Source organism: Amblyomma mixtum, chromosome 9 (genome assembly GCF_055824585.1).
Source record: "Amblyomma mixtum isolate Tamu chromosome 9, ASM5582458v1, whole genome shotgun sequence".
Taxonomy (NCBI): Eukaryota; Metazoa; Arthropoda; class Arachnida; order Ixodida; family Ixodidae; genus Amblyomma; species Amblyomma mixtum.
The window spans coordinates 71,892,830-71,908,825 of NC_143020.1; the positions used below are offsets into that span (position 1 = coordinate 71,892,830).

Below are 15,996 nucleotides of genomic sequence, written 5' to 3' on the forward strand. Positions count from 1 at the left end.
GCTTTCATATGCTCGCATTGGCAGTTCCTGCAATGGGCGCCTGTGTGGGAAAGGGGTTAATTTTTTCTCGTATTTTCATGCTCCAACAGGCGCTTGTTCACACACCTGCCGGTTTGGCCGATGTACATAGCACCGCATGAAAAGGGAACCTGGTACACCACCCCCACTTCGCAGGGTACCACCGGGGACACATGCCGCACCTGGCAGGCACCCCTCTTGCCTTCTTCGCCATCTTCGGAAGGAGATGGCTCGCGTCCGTTAAAAAAGCAACGTATTTAAGGAATATTACCCACCCGAGGAATATTATCCACATAAACTACGAGAAGGCAAGCGGTACGTCATGTTTCTCTAAACCGCGGAAAGAAGGGCTTCCAGTTTTTTCCGATATTTAAAGCCAAAAGCTCAACCTCGAGCATCCTGCCCTCACGTACCCCAGACGTGGAGCGCACGCGGACTTCGCAATTCGTAGATGAACGCGGCTAGAAGCAGCCCCCCCCCCCCCCCCCCCCCCCCGGCGCAGACGATGCGAGGCGCGAAATAACGTTAATCATTCGCGCAGCAAACTGTGACCAAGCGCAGTCAATGGGCGCCGCGGCGGTGAAGAGAAATCGTGGCCTCTGAGATCAAGCGCTGTGTTAAATTACCCATGCCCTGAGCTGGTCACGGAGGCCGTAAAAAACCAACGCGGTACTCCCACTACCCAAGAGATGGCGCTCGCATCTCTTTGAAACGAAATCGGCGACAGAAAGGGGCCGCATACCCGGAGAGAGTTTTCCAACTGTCTTTATCTAGAAGCGTTGACGACAGCGAGCAGGTGTACATTCGTGGATACTGCATGTCTCCGGGAGTGTACCTTCTAAAAGACGGGGAATCTGTGATACTACAGGGGAGATACACCTTGCACAAGGGCGACTTGGACGACTTTGTTCCTTAGCCGTTCGTGCATAAGATGAGGCTGAGCGTCATTGACCCGAAAGGAGGCGCAGAGCGTGTGCTGGAAGTCAAACCAAGTCGGTGCAGCTAAGTTAATCAAAAGCCAACAATGTCGAGTAACCGAGCTGGTTATTGTTACAACCCGTCTTTGAACCTCAAAAATCTCATCAAAGACGGATTCGTAGAGAATGACCAGCTCCAGATTAGGTGGGAGCTGCTGCCTTGAATCGTACTTCAGCATGGACTGTGGAAGCCCACTTGGGGCTTCACGCATCTGACCACTCACACTCGACGACGGATTTTTGTTCATTGCTTGGGTGGTGGAGGGGAATAATTCAGAACCGAGGAATGTCCCGTGGCATATGTAGCTCACTGTGGTTACACTGCTTGGGGAGGCACCTCGGACTGTTCACCTGAGACATCTTTGGAAGTACCACATAGGGTCAACCACCATCGTGATTGAGCTGAGACCAGAACCGAGTGTTGCAAAATGAGAGCGTTCTGAGGCCTCTGCGCTGCAAGAGCCGTTCGATGCTCCCTGCATGCAGAAGAAATCACTGGCTACAATTTCCAGGCTTCGCACATTCGCGGCCTCGAACGCTTGACCTCCCTTTCTAACATGCCGCAGCCCGTAGACGCAGAACCTGCCGCAAGGTGGTAAAAACAAAATAGCACAGCTACAGGGTCCTCCCTGGGTGAAGAGTGGTCGTGTGCCGAGTGATGCATGGTCCTGAGAGTGCGGCATACCCTGTCGCTGTACAGCCTTCGAAATCTGTTCTCGGACGTAAACGCTTCGACGGCTTGTTCATCTTTCTTTTGTGCTTCTTCTCCCCGAGACTGGATTGCGTCCAATTGTGCAGCCATGAGACGCTTCTTGGCGCCGCGTTTCACGGTAAGCGAACTACGGCAAAGATAGAGCGCCAGAGTTGTGTTTTTACTGTGGACAAGTTCCAGTCTTTTTGGGCGATTAGCTGATGCAGTCTGACAGGCAATCTTCCGCCAAGATGTCCACATGTACGCGTACACTGACAGTGGTAGTCGTATGGATGTCATTACTTCTAGTACTGCTACTTCCTCTACGATGCTTCGCATAAAAAAAAATACATGACTAAAGACTCCTGGCGGCAGAAGTGAAGAACCCTGCTCCATGCGAACGCTCCACCACTAGCAGCACAAGCCTGACGGCATCCATGACCTTGCCGCTTACCTTTGGCTGTTCTAGCCATATTTTTCACTTGTACATTGATTGCAACGAGTAAGTCTGTTGGGCTACTTGATTAACCAGTTTTTAACCTCGCGCTGGTGGCCGACTGCGGTCGTGCTTTGTTAAGCAGTGCCGATCGTGCGAAGTTCTATTTTACTTGCGCTTTTGTTTTCTTGCTGGCATCCGCAGCTTCTGTTTTAACGGGACACTCAGAAAAACCTCGTGCTATTCTTTTCTCAGTAAAATCATTTATGGGGCTCTTTTTCTCTATGTTGATATTTTTCCAAACTATAGACTGAAAATAGTGCATTTGAAAATTTCCCGCTGATCAATATAAAGATATAATAAAACCGATTTTATTAACGATATCGGCCAGTCATGGTAACAGTTTTATTTCACTTTTTTCATTGTTATAGAACACAAGAGCTCCGCTTTCGTAAATCTATTTGATTGACCAATGACCTCGGTAATCTATATAGAAAGTAGAACTCCGATTTCCCCTCTTTCTACCTTCAATGGACTTTGCTCACTGAAAGTAGCAACGTATTTCGCACAGAAGTTCCGGTGTATAGTCGCCGCTGGCTCTATCCTTATGCTTGACGCGGTTATTCTAGATGGTAAGCACGGTGGCCAAGACGCACACATTTCCGTAGGTGTGTCCATTAATTCTGGGTCCACAGCTGAACTCTGTAGTTGTCATGAGAGAATGATAAATAGCCGCGAAGCTTTTGTTTTCAGACTTGCAGAATATGATCATGCTTCTTATTTTCAGTTGCCTACGAAGTGTGCTTGTATTCTGCGAGTGCTGAAAGACTCGAGGAAAAATTTTGTGCTATCAGGAAAATGTTTTTTTTTTTTTTCAGAATTTTCATTGACAGTCAGCCTAGAAAGGAGCGATCTTTTTTTAAGGTATTGGTGAGTCGAACACCCTCGTGATATGGTTTTTCGAGCTTTTGAGAGAGAGAACACGGACACCTCGGTGGTCAATCGTAGAAATATTGTATATGTTATACTACTGAGGGAATACCAAATTGCTTTGTTACCAAGACCTTCCGGTAAATGTCAAAGTTTCCTCTTAGAGACGTTAATTTGCAATTGCACTGTTCGCACGTAGCGGCTATTCTGTCAAATCCCGCAGCAAATGTTTAGAGTTGCCAGGAATCCTATTCTTGCTGTATATAACAGTCATTAGCATCCAATGTAGTAATAGAAATAAAGTTGTTAAAATAGGCGCTGGTGTCACTTTATATGACAACTGAAATGAAGAGCGCGAAATGCGACAAACACCTTAGCATTTTCTCCCTATCTAGTGGCACCCTAGTTGTCTCAAATAAAGGTGTTATTTTTATTTGTATGCATTAATAACGCAATCGGTCCAAGTACTTAGCCTTTTGTGGCACTTCAGATTTTGGGAGTGCTGAGAGAGATGAACTTCGGTATACGTAGATATATTGATAATGGATTGGCAATGACTCAATAATCTAGTTAACAATATTCCTGTGAGTTAACCGCTTAGTTTCATTATTAAGCGAGTGTAGCGTGCGTTATCTAAAGCACTTGCAAAGCTGATAAACATAGCATCGTTTTGTAATGACCATGGATGGCGTAACAGCCAGCTAATATTTCCAAAAGCTGTGTCTCACAGGAAAGACCACGTTCGAAGCGATGCTGATTGGGTAAAAAAAAAGTTGTGCTCACTTAGGTGCTTCAGTCTGGCTGTTGACATGAACACAGGTAGGACTGTGATTAATATCGAAGATAGGTTGGCTGATTTCAAAATCAGACTAACACAAGCAATTTTCAGGAGTCAAGTACGTAACCAGTTAATCATGTAAATACCCACCCCTCCATTCAGTTGTGATCTCGGTGTCTATAGGCACAAGAAGGGACGCAGTCCTTACCAAAATGGTGTGTAGGCTGTCTATGGAGATCATATAGACTCTATTGCCTTCCTATTGATACTTATTTTTGTCATCTTCATAGTCTATAGACTATCTATAGACAAAAGGTTGTTTTATTGGGTTTAACGTCCCAGAGCGACTAAGGCTATGAGAGACGCTATATATACAAAAGTCTACTAAAAGCGTATGGCCATAAACCTATAGATTGCCTATAGACTATTTGTGGCATTCGCATTGCCTATAGACTCTTCTCTAGGATTTGTCTGTAGAAAGGCTATAGACCATATAGACAAAAGTCTATGATGGTCTATAGACGGACTAAAGAAATTTTTGTAAGCGAGGACAATTAGCCAGTGAAGAAGCCGTCGTTAGCGTCACGGAGCATTTCTCGGCATATCACGACGAGTTTTCGCACACAGCTGACGCCTTGTTTCTACAGTCTGGCTCCAGGGAACTTGCATAAGCCTGAGTTGATCGATACTTTCACTCCAGAAAGGAAGTTGCAAAAACCTGCTCCCTTCAAGAGGCGCTAGCACCATCGGAGATGCCGGATCTAAAAATATATTTCTGCCCTATTAGACATAACATTCTGCTATGCGTAGTTAACGTATTTTGACAGTGCTAAGGAAGTTACACGTATGAAGGAAAATTAAGGCGAGAGCCGGGAAACAACCCAAAGCGCATTTTCGTGGCCCCCTTCGTGACGAATTGCCTAGGATCCCGTCTTTCTCAAGATACCGGCGACCATTGCTGAATTGATTACTCAGCGACTCATGCCAAAGATTCGTGCGCACTGCGCACCTATCTAGAGTTTTGTGATACGATATGCTCAAGTGCAGCCAGTTTTTATTTTTCCTTGGCACTAAGCCAAACGTATTCGCATCTCTCATATTAAAGAAGTTATTGCGGTTCCTGTGTGGACATAATAAAGCGATATTTGTCATCAGCGCGAATAAAATCACAATTATTGGATAGCTGCAAATCATATTTTATGTCCACCTACCTGCGATTCGTTTTTAAAGAAACGTCCAATCTAGCTGGTGGTCGCAGTTGAAACGGTTACTCAATGCAAGCGCCGCGCCCTCCAAAGAGTTATCAGCGACAGTCAGCAGAGGCCGCCGTCCGTGATTGTCGCCATGACGACGGCTAAGGAAAAAGAAGTGATAAGAGCGCCCTTTGGCCGAGCTGGAGAAGGCGTTTTTCGTTCGGAGAGCGTCGAACGAGGACGTGTTAAACCAGACCTCCTGTGAACATGGAGTACACGCTGGTGGGGTTTTCTCCAGACCTCGACTGGAGGCCACTTCGCTTCATGAAGCCTATTCCACAGCACAGGGTATGCGGCGCCTGCGGATTGGTTCGCAAGAAGACGGCAATCCTCCCCTGTATGCACGTGTTTTGCGAGTGTTGCTACGAGCAGTGCAGCCAGGACGGCTTGCGCATCTGCCCACTAGACGGCAGCGACTTCCAGGACGAGGACGTGGAGTGGAGGGAATGCCCAGCTGAGGAGGTGCTTCGAAGACAGGTAAGCGTGAAAGAATAGAGACAGGAACGAACGCATTTGTCTTGAATTTCATGCCGAGTTGCATGGTCGAAGAAAATTGATTGCAGCACAGCAAGAACTGCGACTTCAACGACGTCGCTGCCGGACCGCCTTCAAGTTTTGAAGCTTATTCAGTAACGCACACAGTAATAGTGAATGCAAAAGAATCACTACAGAAGGAGGTCCCATAGTACACGACTGCCGGGGGGACCTCCTAGAGGAATGCAGATAGCTTAAAATGGCAAACAATGGAAGGCACTGTATCTATTAGCGTAAAAATACAACATACAAAAAAGAGAGCGACGGAAACGATATTATGTGCGAAATGAAAAACGGAACAGTTCAGTACAGTACAGTACAGTTACAACTTCGGTACAAAATACAGACAAAATAAAACTTTAACTTTATGTTGTTAAGCTGGAGAACTACACAGCAAATTAATTAAATGCTGTTTAATGCGATGGTGAAAGGAGTGAACAGTAAATGAAGCTTTAATTTCACATGATAAAATTCTCCGACAGGATATGCCGGCAAACATTGCAGTAAATTTTCTACAGTTAGTCTTCACTTTGCAAAACAGGATTATTGCATTGTTGAAACCTATAGTAGGATTAGTCTTAATAGGCTGATCAATAAAGACATGAATATGAGCACGATGATTAATTAACTTGCACATAATTATGGATAATTTCACAGTGAATGAGTGTTGAAGGGGAAGTATGCGTAACCCCGCCGTGGTGGCTCAGTGGTTACGACGCTCGGCTGCTGGCCCGAAAGACGCGGGTTCGATCCCGGCCGCGGCGGCTGAATTTCGATGGCAGCGAAATTCTAGAGGCCCGTATACTGTGCGATGTCAGTGCACGTTAAAGCACCCCAGGTGGTCGAAATTTCCAGAGCCCTCCACTACGGCGTCCCTCATATCCCGAGTCGCTTTGGGACGTTAAACTCCAATAAACCAAACCAAGTATCCGTAAGCAGTGATAAAGCCGTAACAAGAAACGATCTCAAGTGTTTGTGCATGTGTGGACGGTTTTTTTCTGGATACCTCAGCAGGGAATAATAGCGTATGACGACACGCTCGACCTGGACAGTCAACGCTATCAGCTTTGCCCGTCGAACGCCCTTATCAATCATTGGCCTTCGAACAGCAGAGAAGGTACCGGCTCAAGCTTCCTCTTCAAGAGTGATAGCCAGCAGCGCGCTTTGGTGCGCTTTAAATCGGTGATTAAAGCGGCGTGCAAGTGTTTCTTAACCGTGCTGGTAGTTTCTCATAGGAAGCGTAAGGCTGCAGGCTAGTTGGTGATCCATGACGAATAGTTGCGACGTTGCACAAAAAGAAACGCCCCCCAAAGACAGCGCGCCAACTCAGACGACGCTCATGCGCCAACTTTTCTTTATTTTTTGTTATTTCTGTTCGGTACTACAAGTCTTCTCACGTGGGGGTGCATTTATCTCCTCTCAACATGACCTATTTTTTCGTTCCCGTACACCTCCTGCTTGTTTACAAAATTCACATACCAAAAGTGCCTATGAGTCATACGCAGAAGGCAACAGTGGCAGTGTTGCGGTTAACGATAACAAAATAAGGCTTGCACACAAACCGGTGTAATGCAGAGGCGCTTCGAACTGCAACAGTGGCATGTTTCTGTGCATGTCAGTTCATTCCACTTCCTCCGCCGAATGAACCGCGCTCCCTTGCTCTACAATCTAGTGACGTCAGGCAGTTTCTGTAGCGCACTGGAGCGGTGTGGTGCAGGAGAAATCATGTACCCTACCATATATCACATATCAGATCATACCGCAGCTTCCTTGCCTCGGACAGTACTTTTGCGCTTTTATCGTTCCTGTAGTCACGTGGCACTGCTTGAGCGCAACGGTTGCATGTGAAAGCCAGGAAGTGCTTCGAAGTTCCAAATAGTCTGCTCCGCCGAATACAACCCCAGCGCTGTAGATAAGCCAGCTGCCTTTCGTATATTTTGTATTCCTGGTGCAGAAACATCTGTTAAATATTTGTTCTTTACTGTTTGCTTGCGTGATTAATGCAATTAGACTTATATCTAACCTGTTCGCGGTTTTGCTTTGAATACTTGCGGTTTTCTCCAATTACATCTCAGGTGTTACACCTTTTGGTGGATGCATTCAATCCCTGAAGAGAGGTCTCTTCAGCGCTTTCAACCCCGTAACGAATGGTATGCTTGCAGGAAAGAAGAATGCTTTCATCCGAGGACAATAATTACAGCCACTTCACGCTCGTTTTATAGTTAAGTTCATATTTAGCATTGCACGCTGGATGTGCACTCTCTGGAAGAAAAGTAGGCTGCTTTCGGTGTCGTGCTGGCGCTATTTCGCACCTTCGTTTCATTCAATTTTCAATTTCGTGCGCTACGGATCCTCATGTTCACTACCCACTAGCCCGAGCCCTGACCCTTCTTCGTTTCATGTCCGTGCTTTTGGCATCAGGTATTAAGGTATCATATAGTACTTGATGAGGGTTGTTGATTGGGCAAGTTGGCTGTTATATAGAAGTGTGCAGCACGAGGAAACACGGACAACATCAAGGAGATACCACATACGTCACGGTAGCGCATGTGGTATCTCCTTGATGTTTTTCGTGTTTCCGAGCGCTGAAAACTTCATATAGTACTGTTTAAAACTAAATTTTTGCGGTACTTTACAGGAAGGTGACATATTATGCTCAGGCATAAGGTAGTCAACTGGTGTGATATGCGAATCAAGAAAGGCTTAGTGGCCACATCCGCATTGTATCATCGTTCCTTGTGTGCCCTAGGTGTGCGCATCAAGCAAATGGGCAATAAGCACACATGGGCTGGCATAGCCAAAAGCGCTCAGTGTTCACGAGGTCCCGATCAGGAAGAGTAAACGCATGGGAGTATCTCGCATGATCTACGCGGATGAGCGTCATAATATGAAGAAAAGCTATGTGCGTTTCTAAAACACACGAACGCCTTTCAAAACTACTTTCAAAGCACTTTCAAAGTATGCATTTCCTAGTCATGCTGTCCTAGATCGGCGCCTTGTTGATGGCATGCCTTGCGTGATAAGAGACTGATGACGACAAGAATGAGATTTGCCGTCACTATCGCTTGCCCAAAGTTCTTTACCAAGAGTTGCCTTCAATGCCGGACGGTTGCCTAACCCGCTTTGGTCCTTGCATTGCTTGCGGAAGTGAAAAATTTTTCCTACACTAGCATAGCGTGGATTGTCACTTCAGGAAATTGGCAATGTCTTCAATGCTGAACCAATTTAACTGCTAACGCATGTAGTTTTTTTTTGTAGTTCAGAGCAAACACATTTAAAGAGACAGCAATGTAAAACTGCTTAAGGAATGGAAATAGTGCTATAACAGAGGCGTGTACAGTATTGCTGTAGATTCACCATAAATAATATCTGTTTATAAAATTTATATCTGATTCAGGCGGGGTGGTAATGCGGAAATGATACAACGCTTCTGCTTGATCCATTCCCTCCCTTCTCTTTATCTTTCGGTTCAGCAGCCGAGCACCGTAACCACTGAGCCTCCTCGCAGCGGGGCACATTATGAAAGGAGTTCACAGTTGAGTTTACCTAAAGGCGCCCGAAATTGCACCGTTAATATCACATCTTTTCTTTTCATATAGGTTGCGTGCTGGAACAAGGAAAATGGCTGCGAAACTACGACGGCTGCATCACAGATCTTCCGCCATTTCCATCACGAATGCGGGCATCACTCAGCCTCCTGCCCCAAATGCTCGGCGAAGGTTCTTTGCGGTGACGTGTGGTCGCATCTCAGATCGAAGTGTTTTCCACCAGTGCAGCCTCTTCACTATGAGAAGCAAGGACCTTCCAGCTCCAAACAAGACGCAGCGCTTCTTGATTTCAAACGAGAATTTGAAAATCAGGCGGCTGATATTAGAGCATTTCTTGAAAGATTGGTAATTGCCATTGGCACGCATGAAGACAGGTTCAATGAAATTTCTGAAGGCATTAATACCTTCAAGGAAACTCTGAAAGAAGTGGCAGCTCAAACACTGCAAAATGAAGCCACTTTGAGTGGAAGCATTTTTGAGATCTCTGTCTCTAACAAAAAACTACTGAAATGGTTCGCCATGGAGCGCACTAAAATCAACAATCTCCCTGAAAGCATCACCACCCTACAAAAAGCTCTGAGAGATGAACTGGCTAATGCGATGAGTGGAACTAAGGACCACTTGACGCAGATAGCAAGCGTCATCAGAGGTGAAGCTAAAGAAAATTCCCGTAGTTCAATAGAGAAAATCAGAGAATTTTTGGGACACCCTAAACTACAAGTATCTCTGTCTATCTTCGTGGTGAAAGGTGTCAAACTTCTCCAAGAAAACGCGCTAAAAGGATCCAGGGCCGCCTATGACAGTGAGAGTGTGTACCTTCGTGGGTACTGCATATCACCTGGAGTGAACTTCAGAAAAGAAGGCGAATCTGTCAAACTTTATGTGTGTATCCGCGTAAACAAGGGGGACATGGATGAATTTCTTCAGTGGCCACTCATGCATAATATCAGGTTGAGTGTTTTCCACCCGAAAGACGGTTCAAAAAGGGAGATAGAGGTTAAAGCATATGGACAAGAACTTAACAAGCCCTCACAGTCATATAACCAAGAAATTTACCTTCCAGGTAGTGCCCTCGACATCAAGGACCTTTTCAATGAGGGCTACGTGGAAAATGATACCCTTCTCGTTAAGTGGGAGTTGCTGCCCTCAGTTACCGATGAATGAAAGGAGCCAGTAATGTGACTTTATCGAAGAGCTACGCTAGTCAGCAGAAATTGTTCGTTACTGCTGTTTTTTCACCTGTATGACTGCGGTGACACTGACCAAGCCTCCCCACATCAGCCTGCGACTCTAATCTTTTAATGGATTATTTGTATGCACTGAAGAAGCTTGAAGTTTTTTGGTTAGCAAGCTTGAGTTACGCGCATGATTTTGTAAGAGAGAAGAATGTTTTCACTTTTTGTAATGACGTGGAAGTTCGGCTCTAATTTGAAATACCTGGCGCTTTGAGTTAGAGGCTGGAGAGCCGTGGAACAGGGTACAAGTACGCGGGCTCGTTTCCTGTCCCGGCTGACCCGATTTCGGTGGTTGGACAATTAAAAGAACCACTGCACGGAAGTTCTGGTGCACATTATAAAGCCCCTGGTGCCAATTATTCTGAAAGCCTCCGCGGAAGGAAGCTTCCAGTGGTGTCGCATTGTGATAGTAAATGTAATTTTATTTGGAATATATATCTATGTATTAGGACCCCAATTTTTGTTGTTGTTGCAAAAGATTCATTTTTCAGTTTAATAGTACATCCTGACGATATCGTTTTATTCATTTTCTAAAAAATAAAAGTTATCCGGTGGTAGTCCATCAACTGGTGCTGCTTTTTTGATTAACCAAACAAACTTGGAACAACTGTTGTGCACTGCGGCTACAGTGCCAATGTTCGCTGTCGTTGGAGACGATGACCTGCAACGGAGGTTCAGAAAGGAAATGCGTCCATAAAAATTTCTTCACTGCAGTCTGCTTCACTCCGAATGTAGGCACTTGTATCGGCATCGTACGCTGAGAAAAATCGAGTAACAGCTTTCTGCGGTCAAGACAATGTGAGCGAAATTATGCTTAACTAAATCAACGATATGTATGCTTGTCTCAGTCGTGCAGTCTAGAATACTTTTCTCGCGCACGTCAAGCAACTAGTCCCCGCACTCCAAGGGAAGGCGTCAAGGTAAGTAAGAAGTTACGCCGTGCGCCCCGCTTGCGTTGCAGAATGTGCGCGGTGCCAAGTGTAACTGCAAGGCAATCAACCGTCGTCGCAAAAAGAAACTTTTCAGGTAGGGGCAGCTCGAAAGCAGCAGCGGCGCGCCAGGGAGCGGAGCGGACCCACGCGATCACTAAGCGCGTCGTCTGCTACTCCCGGATTGCGGATCGTCAGCAGACGGTGGCTCACGTGCTACAAAAACGTTGTAAGGTGCTAACGTAGTTTTACTGCGAAAGCATTTCTAGGCTATGTCGGCGGGGTCATGTCACCAAAACGTGTCCGCAAAACGTGACCGCTGCAGTGGTGACGTTTTCAGAAGAGATAGTATCAAACAAGTGGTTGTGATCAAAAGAGGATGATGTGAGGATGTTACGCGAAAAAAATTATCTTGATGGGATGATTAGTTTATTGATTAGAGCCAAAAATGTCGAAAAAACGTCAAAATAACGCAGACGTCGATATAGTGAGCCGACAGGAAGGCAACCGTGGACGGAAAAATAATGCGAAAATAGGCAAAGGAGTGGAAATAAAGCTTGAAATAAATTTAAATGTGTTTCGTGAGGGACAATTCTGTGAACGAAAAGTTTCATTGACATAGATTAATTGGTTAATTATAGCAAACACTATTGGATGGTTGAATAATCTAGACGGGGATATAGCAATTGGACAAGAAAGCTACCACGGCGCGAAACTCGGAAAACCAAAATGGTTGATTGAGATAAAAAAAGGTATAATCAGAGCAAATAAACCGGTCTTTAATTAAAGCTAAAGATAATTGCGCTAATTCGGTAGTTAAATTAACAAACGAAACGAAAATGATAAAGAGAGGCGACGAGTGCCGAGGAGGCGTCAATGCTTCCGCCTTCTCACAATGCGGGTTGCCGCAGTGACCTCTACATTTTTGGCTTGATCTCTTTTGCATTACTGGAACAGGATGGTTTAGTAGCATTTATAACCACAACTTTAGCCAGACACGTTAAAAACACGCTGGCAAATGGGTGCTCATCTCGTTCCGACTTCTTAGCTGCGCAAGCTTTCAGGGAGCCGATATAGTAGACACCTTTAGCGCACCGTGTACCGTGTTAGCGTTACCGGTACCGGAGTACCGGGAGCCCGCGCGCAGCCAATGCGCATTCCCAAATTGCCTTGACGGCGCCAGATGGCGCCACATGCCCGGCAGCTGTGCTCACGCGCGCAACGTCGGAACCAATCAGCACATACCGCCGGTGGGCGAGCTCCCGGTATTCCGGCAACGGTAACATGGTACACGTTATGCTAAAGGCGTCTAATGTTAGTGTTACCGGAGTACCGGGGGCCCGCCCATTGCCAATGCGCAAGCATATATCGCCTCGAGGACGCCAGATGGCGCCAGCTACCCGGCAGCAGCGTGTACGCCTGCTATATGGGGACCAATCAGCACGTGCTCACTCGCAGCGGGCGGGATCCCGGTACTCCGGTAACGGCAACACGGTAGATAGTATGCTGAAGGCAACGTTTGTAGATACGTTGGATAAAGGTGCCTAATGGAAATTGGCACACAAGCCGAGGTTGCAAAATTCATTAGGCATCTTAGTTACTTCTGGGAATGTCACTCAGTAGGCATTTTATTCCTTCACACAATTGTTAAAAGAAGCCGAGAGAAAATCCCCCAATATGGTGCGTTTCCCCTGCAGACGGTGCTCCCAAGTGAGCACTAAGAGACTGGTACTTGGCGAAATTTAGTGCTGTTACCGGGATTCAGCGACAGTTTTAGAAGCTTTCAAAGCGACGTGTAGGAGTTGCTGCGCTTCCGGTCGCCAGTAAGACAAGGAAGGTAACCACTAACGGTCAGCCGAGATGCGGCCTGCACACGGCAGACGAAGCAGGCCTGCATACTACTTTGCACAGCCGCACGTAACCCACGTGAAGAATTTTATCACGCCAAACTACGAGTGGAAAGTGGCACGCCGTGTTTTTTCGATTATGCCGTGTGGAACCACGGAAAGAAGAGCTTTCCGTTTCGACCGAGATCTACACCCAAAATCTCAACCCCGAGCATCCTGCCATCTCGTGAATCAAGTGTAGAGCGCACGCGAACTTAGCAATACATAGATAATCCGAGCAGTGAACATCAATAGTGCCCACCGTTTTGGCTCAGAGGTTAAGAGGCGCTTGGCTTCTGAGCCGGAGCACCCGGGTTCGAATCCGACCGCAGCGGCCGCGTTTCGATGGAGGCGAAACGCAAAAGGCACCCGTGTGCTGCGGGCCCCTGCTCATCAGGGGTTGGCAGGAAACGACGCAGCAGACGCAGCCGCCCGCGCGCTCTCTCACCGGGCTGTTTTCTCCTCCCCACCCGATCAGGAACCCGATTTTAATCCAGTCTATACATTCAAAGAAATTACAACCTACTATCAAAATAGTCATCGCCTTTACCCCAGCCCATGTAAAGGCCTGAAGAAGGGGGATGAGCGGCTCCTTCTCCGTCTTCTCACGAATACATTGCTGTGCCCAGCAGCACTGAAACATTTTCACCTCTCCTTTAGCGGCAGCTACCTACACTGTAGTGCAGTGTCTTCTGACACCTACCACATGGTGTGGGCCTGCCCCTCCAACCCCGCTATTTTCCCCATCCCCAACCCAACCCGGGAGGACTGGGAGGCGACCCTGCTCGGCTGCCACGACTTACAGGCCCAACAAGCCTTAGTCGGGCGCGCCCGGGCGGCGGCAACCGCCACTGGGGTCCCATACTAGGAACCTCCACCTAGTGCTTGTAAGGATTGGTCCCTTACGGGCTGATCCAAACATACCTCCTGTCCCTTCTTAATAAATGTTTTCACCACCACCACCCGCAACGTCAGTGCACGTTAATGATCCTCAGCTAGTCGAAACTGTACTGGAGCCCTCCACTACGGCACCTATTTCCTCCTCTCTTCTTTCACGCCTTCTTTTATCCCTTCAATTACGGCGCGGTTCGTGTGTCCGAGATTCGAGACAGATACTGCGTCATTTCCTTGCACAAAAACCAGTTTTACAAACATCAATAGCGACACGCAGCTACAAGCAGCTATACCTTGCGACATGGAGAAAGGGAGGCTCAGGAGAGGCCCTCGCTATCCGAGCTGCACGCCAGAAAGTGTGCCGGAAGTCACGCGCTTTCGCAAGGACTGCTGGAATTCTTTGGCCGAAGGCGCAGCCAATGGTAACGCTGGGCGCAGCGGCGTCGTCTGCGGCATTATCTGCTGCGCGTGCGCAAGCGCGCTGAGACGGCGGCAACGTAGAGAACGGAGGAGAGGGTAGCAGGAGGGAGCGATTTCAAAAAATGTGACGTAACCGCCTCTCCTGAGTTCTTTCCTTCCTCCGTGCCTTGCGAAGACGATGCGAGGCGCGAGCCAGGGCAGACCACTTAACTACATGGTTATGGAGCAAAGTGACCACGCGACCGAGCAGCCAATGGGCACCGCGGCGGCGAAGAGAAAACGATGAAAATTAACGCGGTGCAGTCACCACCCTGGAGATGGCACTAGCGTCTCTGAGATTAAAACGGCGACAGAATAGGGCCGCATCTCCGGAGCAGGTTCTCCAGCTGTCGTTACCTAAAAACGTAGGCAGAAAATTACAGAGCTTCGCTAGGGGTAAGAGTCTCCAGCTAAATTCGGTTGGAAGAACTTCAGCACACCTTGGTGTCTGATGGTTAAAAATCATTTCTGTGCATGCAAGAAGGGCACGAGGCAGCAGAGGCGGCCGAATTGTCTGAGGCACCGAAAAACGAAGTTGCTATGTTTTCGCAGGCAGTGATTCGAATCACTGCCCGCCTTGCCTGTGTGATTCGAATACCACAGAGCACATCATGCATCCAATACGGCACACCTAAGCAATGATACACTAGAAAAAGGGAAATGAAGCAGAGCATTTGCACTTGCACAGCACGGAATGGTTGCCATTCTGGCTAAAACTCGGTCTGGGCATACAATTTTTTTAGATGAACAATCATTCTACAGAAGTGGCCTTCCGAAGAAACAACAGATTCACAATGTCGGTCCATCAAGCGCGTTTTCCAGAGGCTGTGTAGTCCAATCAGAAAGAACATGTCTAAGGGTTTATCAACGAATGGTAGTGCAGCGACATATCGCACAGAATGCGGTTTCAAATGAAGTCTTTTTTTGCAATGCCCATTGCAAGATATGCCACAACAGTATTGCAAGCGCGATGGCTGCCTCTTCTCATTTCTACACCTGCCACAAAAATTATCTCCGATTCCAAATCTGCAATTTTAAACTATGCCAAGGGCTATACATCCTGCACCGCTGCTCGTTTACTACGTTTCTGGCAGCCCCGGCGCCTCATCACCGTCATCTGGACGCCAGCACACGCTGGCCTCCCTGGCAACGAGGAGGCTCATTCCCTAGCCCGAGGTCTCACATTCCGGGCAGGAGTCGAGCCCCCTCTACGAGCCTCGGAGCGCCTGCTCTCCTTCCGTGATATTCTCTCGTACTACCGAGACAAACGAAGGGAATACGCACCCCCAGCTCCATCCCTCACCATAGCGCAGGATGCACATTGGTGACAACTACAAACCCGAACTGCTCCATACCCAGACCCGATACCCAGACCAATTCCCGTCATCATGCAAACTTTGCGGCAAACCAGGAGACTTCTTACACACC

General features: G+C 47.3%; 1 protein-coding gene across 1 annotated transcript; it reads left to right on the top strand.

Moving 5' to 3' along the window:
- The first annotated feature begins 5,257 nt into the window (after positions 1-5,257).
- On the top strand, positions 5,258-10,960 carry LOC149329648 (uncharacterized). Its single transcript, XM_089560370.1, has 2 exons — positions 5,258-5,560; positions 9,217-10,960. The coding sequence occupies exons 1-2, from the start codon at positions 5,291-5,293 to the stop codon at positions 10,327-10,329; spliced, it is 1,383 nt and encodes a 460-aa protein (XP_089416496.1). The 5' UTR covers positions 5,258-5,290; the 3' UTR covers positions 10,330-10,960.
- Positions 10,961-15,996: the final 5,036 nt, after the last annotated feature.

Bases quoted from the DNA above. Each gene is read 5' to 3' on its own strand.
- LOC149329648 (XM_089560370.1), top strand. From the start codon at position 5,291: ATGGAGTACACGCTGGTGGGGTTTTCTCCAGACCTCGACTGGAGGCCA. The intron at 5,561-9,216 runs GTAAGCGTGAAA...CTTTTCATATAG, and splicing joins AGGAGGTGCTTCGAAGACAG to GTTGCGTGCTGGAACAAGGA.